Source organism: Triticum dicoccoides, chromosome 6B (genome assembly GCF_002162155.2).
Source record: "Triticum dicoccoides isolate Atlit2015 ecotype Zavitan chromosome 6B, WEW_v2.0, whole genome shotgun sequence".
In the NCBI taxonomy this organism is placed as follows: domain Eukaryota; kingdom Viridiplantae; phylum Streptophyta; class Magnoliopsida; order Poales; family Poaceae; genus Triticum; species Triticum dicoccoides.
The window spans coordinates 28,644,011-28,658,518 of record NC_041391.1 but is presented as its reverse complement, the minus strand read 5'-3'; the positions used below and the strand labels follow the sequence as shown (position 1 = coordinate 28,658,518).

General features: G+C 42.7%; 1 protein-coding gene across 1 annotated transcript; it reads right to left on the bottom strand.

The window, feature by feature from the left end:
* Nucleotides 1–2,999: 2,999 nt before the first annotated feature.
* On the bottom strand, nucleotides 3,000–4,468 carry LOC119321764 (transcription termination factor MTERF8, chloroplastic-like). Its single transcript, XM_037595312.1, has one exon. The coding sequence runs from the start codon at nucleotides 4,414–4,416 to the stop codon at nucleotides 3,232–3,234; it is 1,185 nt and encodes a 394-aa protein (XP_037451209.1). The 5' UTR covers nucleotides 4,417–4,468; the 3' UTR covers nucleotides 3,000–3,231.
* Between the last annotated feature and the right edge of the window lie 10,040 nt (nucleotides 4,469–14,508).

The window sequence follows — 14,508 nt, the reverse complement described above, 5'->3', positions numbered from 1 at the left end:
CGTGGCGGCACTCTAACTCCTTCTCCGACGCGTGGCGGCACTCCGCCTACTCTCAAAGACAATATGAAGTGAGTAAGCAATAATATTCACAATTTCATTTTATTACACCATCATTTCTGTTGAGTTTCATTTATATATATGTATTAATTAACCCCCTTCTTCAAATTAGACGTGGCAGATGCGGAATGAACTCCTAGAACCAGATCGCATGAAAGCAATTCAAGAGAAATTGGCGGGATTCTTTCTTGACCACGTCATCAATAAAGCCGGAGAATACCACGTGGAAGTTGATTTCAATTGATAGGGGATTGTAATTAAGAGATCTTACATATTGTATATGTATGTAGCCAGTAGCGTCAGATAGATAATACGAAAACTTGTTGTTCGACCAATCTCTGGTCGATCGATCACTTCTCTCGGTACGCGTGACGAACGTCTGTACTTAATGGTTCCCTTCATTTTCTTACTAGCTAGCGTGTCGAGGGCCTCTCTATGTATAAGCACGGACATAAGAGAGGACACTTCTCTCTATTAATTAGCTAGCTAACACAATATATGAAACACCCCCTTTCAAAAAACTAACCGGTACCAAAGGCCCCCCTGCCTGGGCTCGACGCACCGGCCACGTGGAAGACCATCTGTCCCGGTTCGTGTTAGAACCGGGACTAAAGGGGTATTAGTAACGACCCATTAGTCCCGGTTCATGAACCGAGACTAAAAACCCTTACGAACCGGGACAAATGCCTCTTTTTCTACTAGTGCGGTCCTGCAATTGGCGTGCTACTACAACGACGAGCCGACGACCAGCCGACGGTGAGCGCTCGTGCGGTACTCAAGAACCAAGCTGGGATGGTGAGCGCTCGTGCGGGACGGCAAGCAGAGTTGACTCCCGTGCAGCCGCGAGAGCCGGTCTGGGCCTTCCTTGACTCCCGTGACGAAGGAAAACACAAAGCGATACTGGCTGATCTAGCGTTTAAAAAAGTCTCTCTTGGATTAATGAGTTGGCTTGCTCATATGGACTTCTTTTTTTAGGATAATCCCACTTCAGAGCTCCTAATTAGCGCCTTGGGGAGCCCTACTGGAAAATGCTTGCACGCGAGTGACACTTAGGCTGCTCATCCGCGCTCCTCCTCTCGTCGCTCGACCACGTGCTTTGCACTCGCCCGCTTGTTGCTCGGCTACACTCGTCCACTTCGCTGCTCACTATTTACAAAAACAGTAGTTGTAGGTGTTAAGATAAATGTTTTTAAAAAGTCATAAACAGACACCGTGGTTTTCTAAAAAATAAGGGGATTTAAAGAAGTCACGAATTTGGAAAAAGATCACCAACATGAAAAACAGTTCGTGAATTTTATAAGTTCATGAATTGGAGAAAATCTATATGAATTTTAGAAAATTTCACAAATATGAAAATGTTCCCTAATTTAAAAAATGTTCACTAGTTTGAAAAAAAATCAATATTTATAAAAAAGGTTTCACGAATTTGGAAAACTTCCGTGAATGTGTATAAATTATATGAATTTGAAATGTACATGGATTTAAAAATTATTCGTGAATTTAAAAAAAACTTGTGGATTTGAAATTTTTAACGAGAAATAAAAATTAAACTCATGATTTGAAATTTGAAAAAAACCAGCTCCCAACTCAACTAATCCAAAGCTCGAAGGAGTTCATTTCTGCATCTCAAACAAACAGAGAAAGATGGAAAATGGTACACGCAGCTTAAGAGCCGGTAACAATCTTGATTTCACCTTGCAATTAGCAAAAGCTTGCCAGGGATAGCAACAACAGCTCATATATCCTAGTAAAAGCTTGGAACAGTGTATATACCTATCATTTTGGGGTTAAGAACCAAAAATATATCAACAACAGCCATTGTCTTGAAATAGTTCAGGAAAGTGCATCTTAGGCATTACATTAGAAAAATATCAACAACAGTGTCCTAAAAATGTCAGCTAGTTAAGTAGAATTGAACATTAGGAACCATGTTATGCCCTACTATGCAAGGAGGCTGCAATCTAAATAGGAATCAAGTCACAGAGCCAATAAAATTATCGCCATTAATAACTTGTAGAGAATGTGTCGTACTCTAAAGTTACACCAAATTAAGAAATATGTATGGTATGTAAAGGATCACCGAACCTCGCTACCATTTGAGTAAGCCGGAGCCTAGCTTCAAATATTGACACCACCAATTAAAATTCAGATGAAAAGTAAGATCGCCGAACTCACTAAGGCACTCTCCAAGTTCATGCCCAAGGATATCTATCTCCAGGTCCACATCTAAGTAAGATCTTGCAAATAGAAAAACTATGCTCTTCAAATCTCTTGTGACAGTTACTTACGCCACAACTTTCCTGTGGCAGCAATTAAAACAGTATTTTTATTTGCATAAGTATGTACTACCGACTAACCTGTCTGGAAACAACTGAAAATACAAGGGGCGAATTAAGCAACACCATGGAAACAGCCGCAATCTGACAACCAAAACACAAGATTGCCAATATAAAGGAGCAGTGATGAAGAATGCGTAAACATGATGGCGAGCAGAAAACAGGCCCGCATAAAGAGAGGCAAAATATAACCAGGGCGCAAATTGTGTTCACATGATATTGCTCCAGTATAGTTTACAAACTATTGGATGGAACCCCCTACAATTCTGCAGCTATGAACAGCTAACTGTAAGGCGTGAATTTAATTAATGACATGGAGCAATGATACAAACAGTAGCAAGTGCAGATTTCAGTAACGAAAACAACCAATGACCGGAAGAAACGTATCTTAATCACATTAGAATAGATGGATTTCTTACTAACAAAAGAATATCTACCAGATAAATTGAGGAGCAATTCTCAAAGTGCAGGCAAATCCCAGTCCTAAAATCTGAACACATGAGAGAATGAAACTGACAACACATATTTTGCTCAACCATGATTCAGGAAAATATAATTAAACTTTAGGGTTCAGGAATAAAAAATTACCGGGAAAACACAAAGATCTTCTCTAAGGAATGACAATATCAATATATCAGAGTTCAGAAATAAAATTAACAGTTTCATAGGATTTAGCACTTAGAAATGACCAAACTGGCATGTAACAGCATACTAGAAAAAACAGCCAACATGTAGTCTGGCAAACAACACCAAAACAAGGAAGTACCCAGCTTATCAGACAGAGTGAATACTTTGTTGCGCCATACACAGTAACCAATTTCCTTGGCCCGTTTTCGGTTCAAGTAAATCTGAAATTAGTTGGCACTTCCCCTTTGCAAGCGGTTGCATAGTCTCGAGCGAGGTGTGGCGCAGCTTCCTTGTGAGGGCATATGTACTTGTCCACGAAATTCCTCTCGGTCTTCGTGAGCACATTATAGAAGCCCCGGTGGCGGTCTACCAATCCAGTTTCCTTGAGAAACTTCAAAACAAAGTATCGAGGCCTGAGCCGGCCCTCCAGGCTATAAGAGATCATGACCGGCTGATGAGCAATATACACCGGTTCCAACCCAACTTCAGATATCAGGAACTCAGACTTGCGCCTAAGCATCTCTCTAGACTTGGTCAGCAACATTGGAGCCTTGCGCACAGCAATGGCCACCTCAGTATCGGACCACTTGAACATATTCTTCAAATAATCCACTTTGTCGGCGATCTTCTCCTCACTGAGGAACGCGACAGCCTTCAGCGCTTCCCTGAACATACCGGAGCTGCGGCGCACACCTAATCTTTCAGCACATGCCACCATTGCCCGGATGCGCTCCGGGTTAGTTCCCAGTATCATCGGCGCACTGATACACAGCTTGGCAATATCACAAGTACCTAACCCGCACTCCTGCAGGGACACAATGTTGGGCTTGAGCACCTTGTCAAGGTCGCTCGAGAGAAGCTTGGATTGATCCTTCTTGAGCAGCCGGCGCAAGTTCTCGAATGAGCCGAAGAGGGGCAGGTAGTAGCGCAGCTTAGGGACGATGGCTCTGGAGCGGAAGCGGCAGTGGACAAGCGAGACGAGGCCGCCAATCTCGGAACGCGACAGCCCGAGGTCGGTGAGGCCGTCGACGACGGGGACCAAGGTTCTCTCCACGCCGGCGCAGAGGAAAAGCGGGTCTTTGGCCACGACGGCGGCGACATCGGAGCTGGAGAGGCCGAGGCCGGAGAGGAAGGCGAGGACGGCGTTGGGGTTGGCGGGGGACTTGAGGTGGGAGAGCTTCGTGGAGGCCTTGATGGCCTGGGATCGGGTGAGGCCGCAGCTGTCGACGAGGTAGTCCTCGACGGCGAATCCACTGGGGTTCGGGGAAACGGGGGCGGCGGCTGCGCAGAGGAGGCGGCGGAGTGAGGAGATGGCAGAGGTGGCGGAGCAGGAGACGGCAGAGGTGGCGGCGGAGGAGATGATATGGGAAACGATGCGCTGCCGGAGATGGAGCATGGCGGCGGCGGCGACACCGCCGGCGGCGAGGAAGATATTTCCGATGGAGCCAGTGAGTGAGTGGTGTGTGGAGCTGAGGTTTCGGCCTTTTATGGGCCTTAGAGCTTTTCTTCCTTTTATGGGCTGAGGTCGCTAGTGAGTTTGTTTTCATGGAAATTTACATTGGCAAAATATTTAGTTTGCAAGCACGGTAATTTTTTAGACTAACAGTAGGGCAAAACACCCCCCCCCCCTCCCTTCCATTTTTCATTCAAAACGAAACCAGAGCAGGATCTGTTCTTACAAAACTCTTAAGTTCTACCATACTTAGGAAATAGGAAATTGGCAAGGACTGCAGCCTCTTAAGTGCAAATACATTACAGGCCATAACTTCTTCCCTTTTTTTTCGCTCCATACCATGACCAGGGCTGGGTCCTAGAACTCCAGCGCCGCCTCATTGCAGTTCATCTACGCCCCTATCTCCATCACCTTGTGATACCCGCCACTTTTGATTCTCTTGATCGCTTGGATTGGAGACAGCGGCAACTCTAGTGGAGTGATGGGGCTGAGCGCAGGCATGGTCTTGAAGCTTCTCTCAGGGCTTCCAGGAGGTGAGCAGCGTTCCTTTGACAGCTTACCAGGTCTCCCCTCTCCCGTTCCCAGCGACATTTCTGTGAGTGAACTTAGGCTCGGAACACCTTCAGTGTCCAAGCCATCATTCATCCATTTGTCAGCAGGAAAGGGGAAGTGAGTTTTAATGCTATCTTCTGCAAGATGAGATTCATATTTTCCAGCTGGGAGTCCTTGAAAAGGATCAACCACCTCTTGAGGGTCAGATGGATCTGCCACCAAATTTGTTTAAGGTCAGACCACATCACATTATTGAAAATCATGGAGTTTCTAAACTTCCAAATGCACCACATTACACAAGCACATACTGAATTTAAGACCAAGTGCTTTTTTTGTGCTGGCCAATATCTGGCCACTGATAGGTAAGTGGTACCTAACTCAAGAGAGAAGATATCAGAGACATCTATCCAGAGCTGCTTAGCCACTACACAGTGGAAAAGCAGATGGTCTACTGTTTCATGCTCATTGCAAAATAAGCACTATGGGGTTTTTACAATGCCTCTTTTAAAAAGATTATCTTTAGTCGTCAGTTTATTATGAGAAAGCAACCATAGGAAAACTTGTATGTGTGGTGGGACTACTATAGTCCATACAGAAGGTATGAAAACAGGCTGCACACCTCGAAAGTTAATCACATTATAAAGAGAACTAGTGGAGTAAACCTCATTATTCGCATACTGCCAGATCAAAGAGTCCTCTCCATCAGAGAGCACCGTGTTCCTTATTATCTGCTCTAGGCAGTACCAATCTTCCATCATGGCAGCTGAGAAAGTCCTCCTAAATGTCAATTTAATATTTGTGCCATCCCAGGTTTCAGCCACAGTCACCCCCTGCTGATGGCAGATCGTGTACAATGGCCAGAACTGCACTGACAAGGGGGGTGTGCCAAACCAAATATCCTCCCAAAGTCTAATTTTAGTACCATCTCCTATTTGCCATCTATAGCCAAACTTCAGAGCTTTAGCAGCCCACATAACACCCTGCCAAAATTTGGAGGCATTTTGGGTGCTAGCAGCAAAGATGTTTGGGTTCTTTTTAATGTACTTATTATCAACTATATCTCTCCAGATTTTCCCTCCATCTTGTGTGTATCTTCTCACCCAGGTGCCCAAGAGGCACATGTTAACATCTTTAATGTTTGGGATACCTAAACCCCCATACTCCGTCTTCATACAAACTAGATGCCAGTTAGCAAGGTGCAACTTCCTGTTCCCCTCAAAGTCACTCCAAAGGCAATGAGCAAGTTGACTATTGATCAAGTCAAGTGCCCATCTAGGGAATTTAAAAAAAAAGAGCAGGTAAACAGGTATACTTGCAAGGCATGTTTTGATCAAAACAATTCTAGCAGAGTAGGAGAGTAACTTGCCCCTCCACCCTGCCATTCTTTTCAGGATTTTATCTATAAGAGGTTGAATGTCCTCTCTTCTAAGCTTGTCGTAGTGAAGTGGTATACCTAGATATTTTATGGGGAATGTACCCACAGTACAGCCCATGATGTGTTGGAAGGGTTCAATTTCCCCTTCAGGAAGCCCTAATGGTATGATCTCACTCTTTGAATAGTTAATCTTCATACCAGAAACATTCTCAAAACAGGTTAAAATAGTTTAAAGCTTAGCTGCTTTTTCAATGTCGTTATCAAGGAAAAGGATTGGGTCATCTGCATATTGCAAGCAGATGACCCCCCCAGGGATGAGATCAGAGCACAATCCTTTCACAAGGTCATGAGATGCAGCTTTCATTAGCATCCTGGTTAGCACATCTATCACAAGGTTAAACAACAAAGGGGAGGCAGGGTCACCTTGTCTAAGCCCTTTACTAGTAGTAAAGAAATTCCCTTCTATACCATTAATTTTTACACCAATAGAGCCTAATTGAGTAATTTGTTTAATCCAATTTATCCATCTAGGGCCAAAGTTTCTTTTCTCCAGCACCTCATACAAGAAGTCTAGATTGACCTTGTCGAAGGCTTTCTCATAATCTAGTTTAATCACTACACCAGAATTATTAGAATGGACAATAGAGTGCAGCACCTCATGTGCTGTAACTACACTCTCTAAAATAAATCTGCCTTTTATGAAGGCAGACTGGTTGCTAGAAGTAAGGATGTTCATTAGTTTGGCTAGTCTGTTAGTCAGAACCTTTGTAAAAGTTTTGAAAATACAATTTAAGAGACTAATTGGCCTAAACTTTTTCATGCTAGCAGCATCTTTCTCCTTAGGTACTAGTGTGATAGTAGCAAAGTTAAGTCTATATATGTCAAGCTCCCCCTCATAGAAATCTTTGAAGAGGGCCATAACATCTTCCTTCAAAATCTCCCGGAACTGTTGTAGGAAGAGGAAAGAGAGGCCATCAGGGCCAGGAGCTCCATCTGAGTAAGATCCAAAAATGGCCTCTTTTACCTCTTCCTCAGTAAGGGGGGCTTGGAGGGATAGATTGTCTTCATATTTGACTTTTTCTCCTTCAGAGAAAAAATCCCTACTGACTCTAAACCCTTTTCTATCTTCTTTTTAAAAAAGATCTTTATAAAAAGAGGTGGCAATGTCTAGCATGTCTTTAGTGTCACTAACAGTGCCATTAGGGCCTTCTAGTGAATGGATCAGGGTCTTCCTTCTCCTCTGGTTGGCTACAGCTTGAAAATATTTAGTATTCCTATCACCTTCTAAAATATCCTTATCTCTAGATCTTTGTTTGGCTTTAATTTCATCTTTCAGCCAAATTTGCTGAAGCTCTTGCAGTATCTTTTTCATCTTATCAACCTCAGAATCAGATAACTGCTTAGTTTCAGCCCTAACATCTAGTGAGTCAAACTCTTGAGTGAGGCTGGCTTTATGCTTTCTAAGCTCAGCCTCAATGTTCCTCCTCCACCCTTTAGCAAACCTCCTAAACCTCCTAGCTTTCACCTGCCAAATATCTATAGCTTTTTTTGTTGGGGAACGTAGTAATTTCAAAAAAATTCCTACGTACACGCAAGATCATGGTGATGGCATAGCAACGAGAGGGGAGAGTGTTGTCCACGTACTCTCGTAGACCGTAAGCGGAAGCATTAGCACAACGCGGTTGATGTAGTCGTACGTCTTCACGATCCGACCGATCCAAGCACCGAACGTACGGTACCTCCGAGTTCAGCACACGTTCAGCTCGATGAGGATCCCCGGGCTCCGATCCAGCAAAGCTTCGGGGATGAGTTCAGTCAGCACGACAGCGTGGTGACGATGATGATGCTCTACCGGCGCAGAGCTTCGCCTAAACTCCGCAACGATATGACCGAGGTGGAATATGGTGGAGGGGGGCACCGCACACGGCTAAGGACCGATCCGTAGATCAACTTGTGTGTCCATGGGGTGCCCCCCCGCCCCCGTATATAAAGGAGCCAGGGGGAGGAGGCGGACGGCCAAGGAGGGCGTGCCAAGGGGGGAGTCCTACTCCCACCTGGAGTAGGACTCCCTTCTTTCCTAGTTGGAATAGGAGAAGGGGGGAAAGAGGAGGAAGAGGGGAAGGAAAGGGGGGGCGCCGCCCCCTTCCCTTGTCCTATTCGGACTAGGAAGGGGAGGGGCGCGCGGCCCCCTCCTGCCTCCTTCCCTCTTCTCCCTCGAGGCCCATGTAGGCCCAATAACCCCCCGGGGGGTTCCGGTAACCTCCCGGTACTCCGATAAAATGCCGATTTCACCTGGAACGATTCCGATGTCCAAATATAGGCTTCCAATATATCGATCTTTATGTCTCGACCATTTCGAGACTCCTCGTTACGTCCGTGATCACATCCGGGACTCCGAACAAACTTCGGTACATCAAAACTTATAAACTCATAATAAAACTGTCATCATAACATTAAGCATGCGGACCCTACGGGTTCGAGAACTATGTAGACATGACCTAGAACTATTCTCGGTCAATAACCATTAGCGGAACCTGGATGCCCATATTGGTTCCTACATATTCTAGGAAGATCTTTATCGGTCAAACCGCATAACAACTACGTTGTTCCCTTTGTCATCGGTATGTTACTTGCCCAAGATTTGATCGTCGGTATCCAATACCTAGTTCAATCTCGTTACCGGCAAGTCTCTTTACTCGTTCCGTAATGCATCATCCCGTGACCAACTCATTTGGTCACATTGCTTGCAAGGCTTATAATGATGTGCATTACCGAGAGGGCCCAGAGATACCTCTCCGACAATTGGAGTGACAAAACCTAATCTCGAAATACGCCAACTCAACATGTACCTTCGGAGACACCTGTAGTACTCCTTTATAATCACCCAGTTATGTTGTGACGTTTGGTAGTACCCAAAGTGTTCTTCCGGTAAACGGGAGTTGCATAATCTCATAGTTACAGGAACATATATAAGTCATGAAGAAAGCAATAGCAACATACTAAACGATCAAGTGCTAGGCTAACGGAATGGGTCATGTCAATCACATCATTCTCCTAATGATGCGATCCCATTAATCAAATGACAACACATGTCTATGGTTAGGAAACATAACTATCTTTGATTAATGAGCTAGTCAAGTAGAGGCATACTAGTGACTATATGTTTGCCTACGTATTCACACATGTATCATGTTTCCGGTTAATACAATTCTAGCATGAATAATAAACATTTATCATGAAATAAGGAAATAAATAATAACTTTATTATTGCCTCTAGGGCATATTTCCTTCAGTCTCCCACTTGCACTAGAGTCAATAATCTAGTTCACATCGCTATGTGATTTAACACCAATATTCACATCTGCATGTGATTAATACCCATAGTTCACATCATCATGTGATCAACATCCAAAGGGTTTATTAGAGTCAATAATCTAGTTCACATCGCTATGTGATTAACACCCAAAAGAGTACTAAGGTATGATCATGTTTTGCTCGTGAGAGAAGCTTAGTCAACGGGTCTTTCATATTCAGAGCCGTATGTATTTCGCAAATATTCTATGTCCACAATGCTCTGCACGAAGCTACTCTAGCTAATTGCTCCCACTTTTAATATGTATCCAGATTGAGACTTAGGGCGTGTTCTGAACTCCTCCCGCTCTAGGCTTCTCCAATTCCGCGAGCGAAGCTAGACCGAACGTCTGAGCTCCATGGAGTGGGCTTCGCGGAGCGCTGCGGGCGTCTAGTGCAAAATATTGAAGCAGCCTTTTGCCAGCTTCACGAACCGGAGAAGCGATAATTCCAGCGTATTTACAGCGAGGATGCCACCGCCAAGTCGTGAAAAACGATTCGCACAGTCGTGTGGCTCCTGTTCCCCGCAACAACCCGCCCGCACGCATCGGAATGGCTGGGAGAAGCTGCCAAGCAAGCCGAACGCATCAGAATAGCCAGGTGAAGTGAGAAGCTAGCTCAAGAAGCTGGATTTGTGAAGTTTTCAGAAGCTAGAGAGATTCAGAACACGCCCTTAGAGTCATCTGGATTGGTGTAAAAGCTTGCATCGTTGTAACTTTTACGACAGGCTCTTTTATCACCTCCATAATCAAGAAACATCTCCTTAGTCCTCACTAAGGATATTCTTGACCGCTGTCCAGTGATCTACTATTAGATCAAAATCATATTCCTTTGCCAAACACAGAGCAAGGTATACAATAGGTCTAGTTCACAGCATAGCATACTTTATAGAACCTATGACTGAGGCATAGGGAATGACTTTTCATTCTCTTTCTATTTTCTGCCATAGTCGGGTTTTGAATCTTACTCAACTTCACACCTTACAACACAGGCAAGAACTCTTTCTTTGACTGTTCCATTTTGAACTATTTCAAAAATTTATCAAGGTATGTACGCATTGAAAAACTTATCAAGCGTCTTGATCTATCTATATAGATCTTGATGCTCAATGTGTAAGAAGCTTCACTGAGGTCTTTCTTTGAAAAAACTCCTTTCAAACACTCCTTTATGCTTTCCAGAAAATTCTACATCATTTCCAATTAATAATATGTCATTCACATATACTTATCAGAAATGCTGTAGTGCTTCCACTCACTTTCTTGTAAATACAGTTCTTTCCAAAAGTCTGTATAAAACCAAATGCTTTGATCAACTCATCAAAACGTATATTCCAACTCCGAGATGCTTGCACCAGTCCATTGATGGATTGCTAGAGCTTGCACACTTTGTTAGCATCTTTAGGATTGACAAAAACTTTCTGGTTGCATCATATACAACTCTTCTTTAATAAATCCATTTTGGAATGCAGTTTTGACATCCATTTTAGAGATTTCATAAAATGTGACAATTGCTAACATGATTCAGTCAGACTTAAGCTTCGATACGAGTGAGAAAATCTCATCGTATTCAACACCTTGAACTTGTTGAAAACATTTCACAACAAGTCGAGCTTAGTAGATAGTAACACTACTATCAGTGTCCGTCTTCCTCTTCAAGATCCATATATTTAACATGGCTTGCTGATCATTGAGCAAGTCAATCAAAGTCCGTACTTTGTTCTCATACATGGATCATATCTCAGATTTTATGGCCTCATGCCATTTCGCGGAATCTGGGCTCATCATCGCTTCCTCATAGTTCGTAGGTTCATCATGGTCTAGTAACATGACTTCCAGAACATGATTGCCGTACCACTCTAGTGCGGATCTTACTCTGGAAGACCTACGAGGTTTGGTAGCAACTTGATCTGAAGTTTCATGATCATCATCATTAACTTCCTCACTAATTGGTGTAGGAATCACTGGAACTGATTTCTGTGATGAACTACTTTCCAATAAGGGAGAAGGTACAATTACCTTATCAAGTTCTACTTTCCTCCCACTCACTTCTTTCGAGAGAAACTTCTTCTCTAGAAAGGATCCATCTTAGAAACGAATAACTTGCCTTCGGATCTGTGATAGAAGGTATACCCAATAGTTACCTTTGGGTATTCTATGAAGATGCACTTCTCCGATTTGGGTTTGAGCTTATCTGGTTGAAGTTTCTTCACATAAGCATCGCAGCCCCAAACTTTAAGAAACGATAACTTTGGTTTCTTGCCAAACCACAGTTCATAAGGCGTCGTCTCAACGGATTTTGATGGTGCCCTATTTAAAGTGAATGCATCTGTCTCTAATGCATAACCCCAAAATGATAGTGGTAAACCGATAAGAGACATCATAGATCGCACCATATCTAGTAAAGTACGATTACGACGTCCGGACACACCATTACATTGTGGTGTTCCAGATGGCGTGAGTTGCGAAAATATTTCACATTGTTTCAAATGAAGACCAAACTCATAACTCAAATATTCGTCTCCACGATCAGATCGTAGAAACTTTATTTTTCTTGTTACGATGATTTTTCCACTTCACTCTGAAATTCTTTGAACTTTTTCAACTATTTCAGACTTATGTTTCATCAAGTAGATATACCCATATCTGCTCAAATCATTTGTGAAGGTTAGAAAATAATGATACTTGCCACGAGCCTTAACACTCATCAAATCGCATACATTGGTATGTATTATTTCCAATAAGTCAGTAGCTCGTTCCATTGTTCCGGAGAACGGAGTTTTAGTCATCTTGCCCAAAAGGCACGGTTCGCAAGCATCAAATGATTCATAACCAAGTGATTCCGAAATCCACCTTTATGGAATTTCTTCATGCGCTTTACACCGATATGACCCAAACGGCAGTGCCACAAATAAGTTGCACTATCATTATTAACTTTGCATCTTTTGGCATCAATATTATGAATATGTGTATCACTACGATCGAGATCCAACAAACTATTTTCATTGGGTGTATGACCATCAAAGGTTTTATTCATTTAAACAGAACAACAATTATTCTCTGATTTTAAATGAATAACCGTATTGCAATAAACATGATCAAATCAAATTCATGCTCAACGCAAACGCCAAATAACATTTATTTAGGTTCAACACTAATCCCGAAAGTATAGGGAGTGTGCGATGATGATCATATCAATCTTGGAACCACTTCCAACACACATCATCACTTCACCCTCAACTAGTTTCTGTTTATTCTGTAACTCCTGTTTTGAGTTACTAATCTTAGCAACCGAACAAGTATCAAATACTCAGGGGCTACTATAAATACTAGTAAAGTACACATCAATAACATGTATATCAAATATACCCTTGTTCACTTTGCCATCCTTCTTATCCACCAAATATTCAAGGCATTTCCGCTTCTAGTGACCTTTTCCTTTGCAGTATAATCACTCAATTTCAGGCTTTGGTCTAGCTTTGGGCTTCTTCGCGGGAGTGACAACTTGCTTGCCATTCTACTTGAAGTTCCCCTTTCTTTCCCTTTACCCTTTTTCCTGAAACTAGTGATCTTGTCAACCATCAACACTTGATGCTCTTTCTTGATTTCTACCTTCGTCGATTTCAACATCACAAAGAGCTCGGGAATTGCTTTCGTCATCCCTTGCATACTATAGTTCATCACAAAGTTCTACTAACTTGGTGATGGTGACTAGAGAATTCTGTCAATCACTATCTTATCTGGAAGATTAACTCCCACTTCATTCAAGCGATTGAAGTACCCAGGCAATCTGAGCACATGCTCACTAGTTGAGCGATTCTCCTCCATCTTTTAGCTATAGAACTTGCTGGAGACTTCATATCTCTTAACTCGGGTATTTACTTGAAATATTAACTTCAACTCCTGGAACATCTCATATGGTCCATGACGTTCAAAACATCTTTGAAGTCCCGATTCTAAGCCGTTAAGCATGGTGCACTAAACTATCAAGTAGTCATCATATTGAGCTAGCCAAACGTTCATAACGTCTGCATCTGCTCCTGCAATAGGTCTGTCACCTAGCGGTGCATTAAGGACATAATTCTTCTGTGCAACAATGAGGATAAACCTCAGATCACGGATCCAATCCGTATTATTGCTACTAACATCTTTCAACACAATTTTCTCTAGGAACATATCAAAATAAACATATGAAAGCAACAACGCAAGCAATTGATCTACAACATAATTTGCAAAATACTACCAGGACTAAGTTCATGATAAATTTAAGTTCAATTAATCATATTACTTTAAGAACTCCCACTTAGATAGACATCTCTCTAGTCATCTAAGTGATCACGTGATCCAAATCAACTAAACCATGTCCGATCATCACGTGAGATGGAGTAGTTTCAATGGTGAACATCATTATGTTGATCATATCTACTATATGATTCACGCTCGACCTTTCGGTCTCCGTGTTCCGAGGCCATATCTGTATATGCTAGGCTCGTCAAGTATGACCTGAGTATTCCGCGTGTGCAACTGTTTTGCACCAGTTGTATTTGAACGTAGAGCCTATCACACCCGATCATCACGTGGTGTCTCAGCACGAAGAACTTTCGCAACGGTGCATACTCAGGGAGAACACTTCTTGATTATTAGTGAGAGATCATCTTAAAATGCTACCGTCAATCAAAGCAAGATAAGATGCATAAAGGATAAACATCACATGCAATCAATATAAGTGATATGATATGGCCATCATCATCTTGTGCTTGT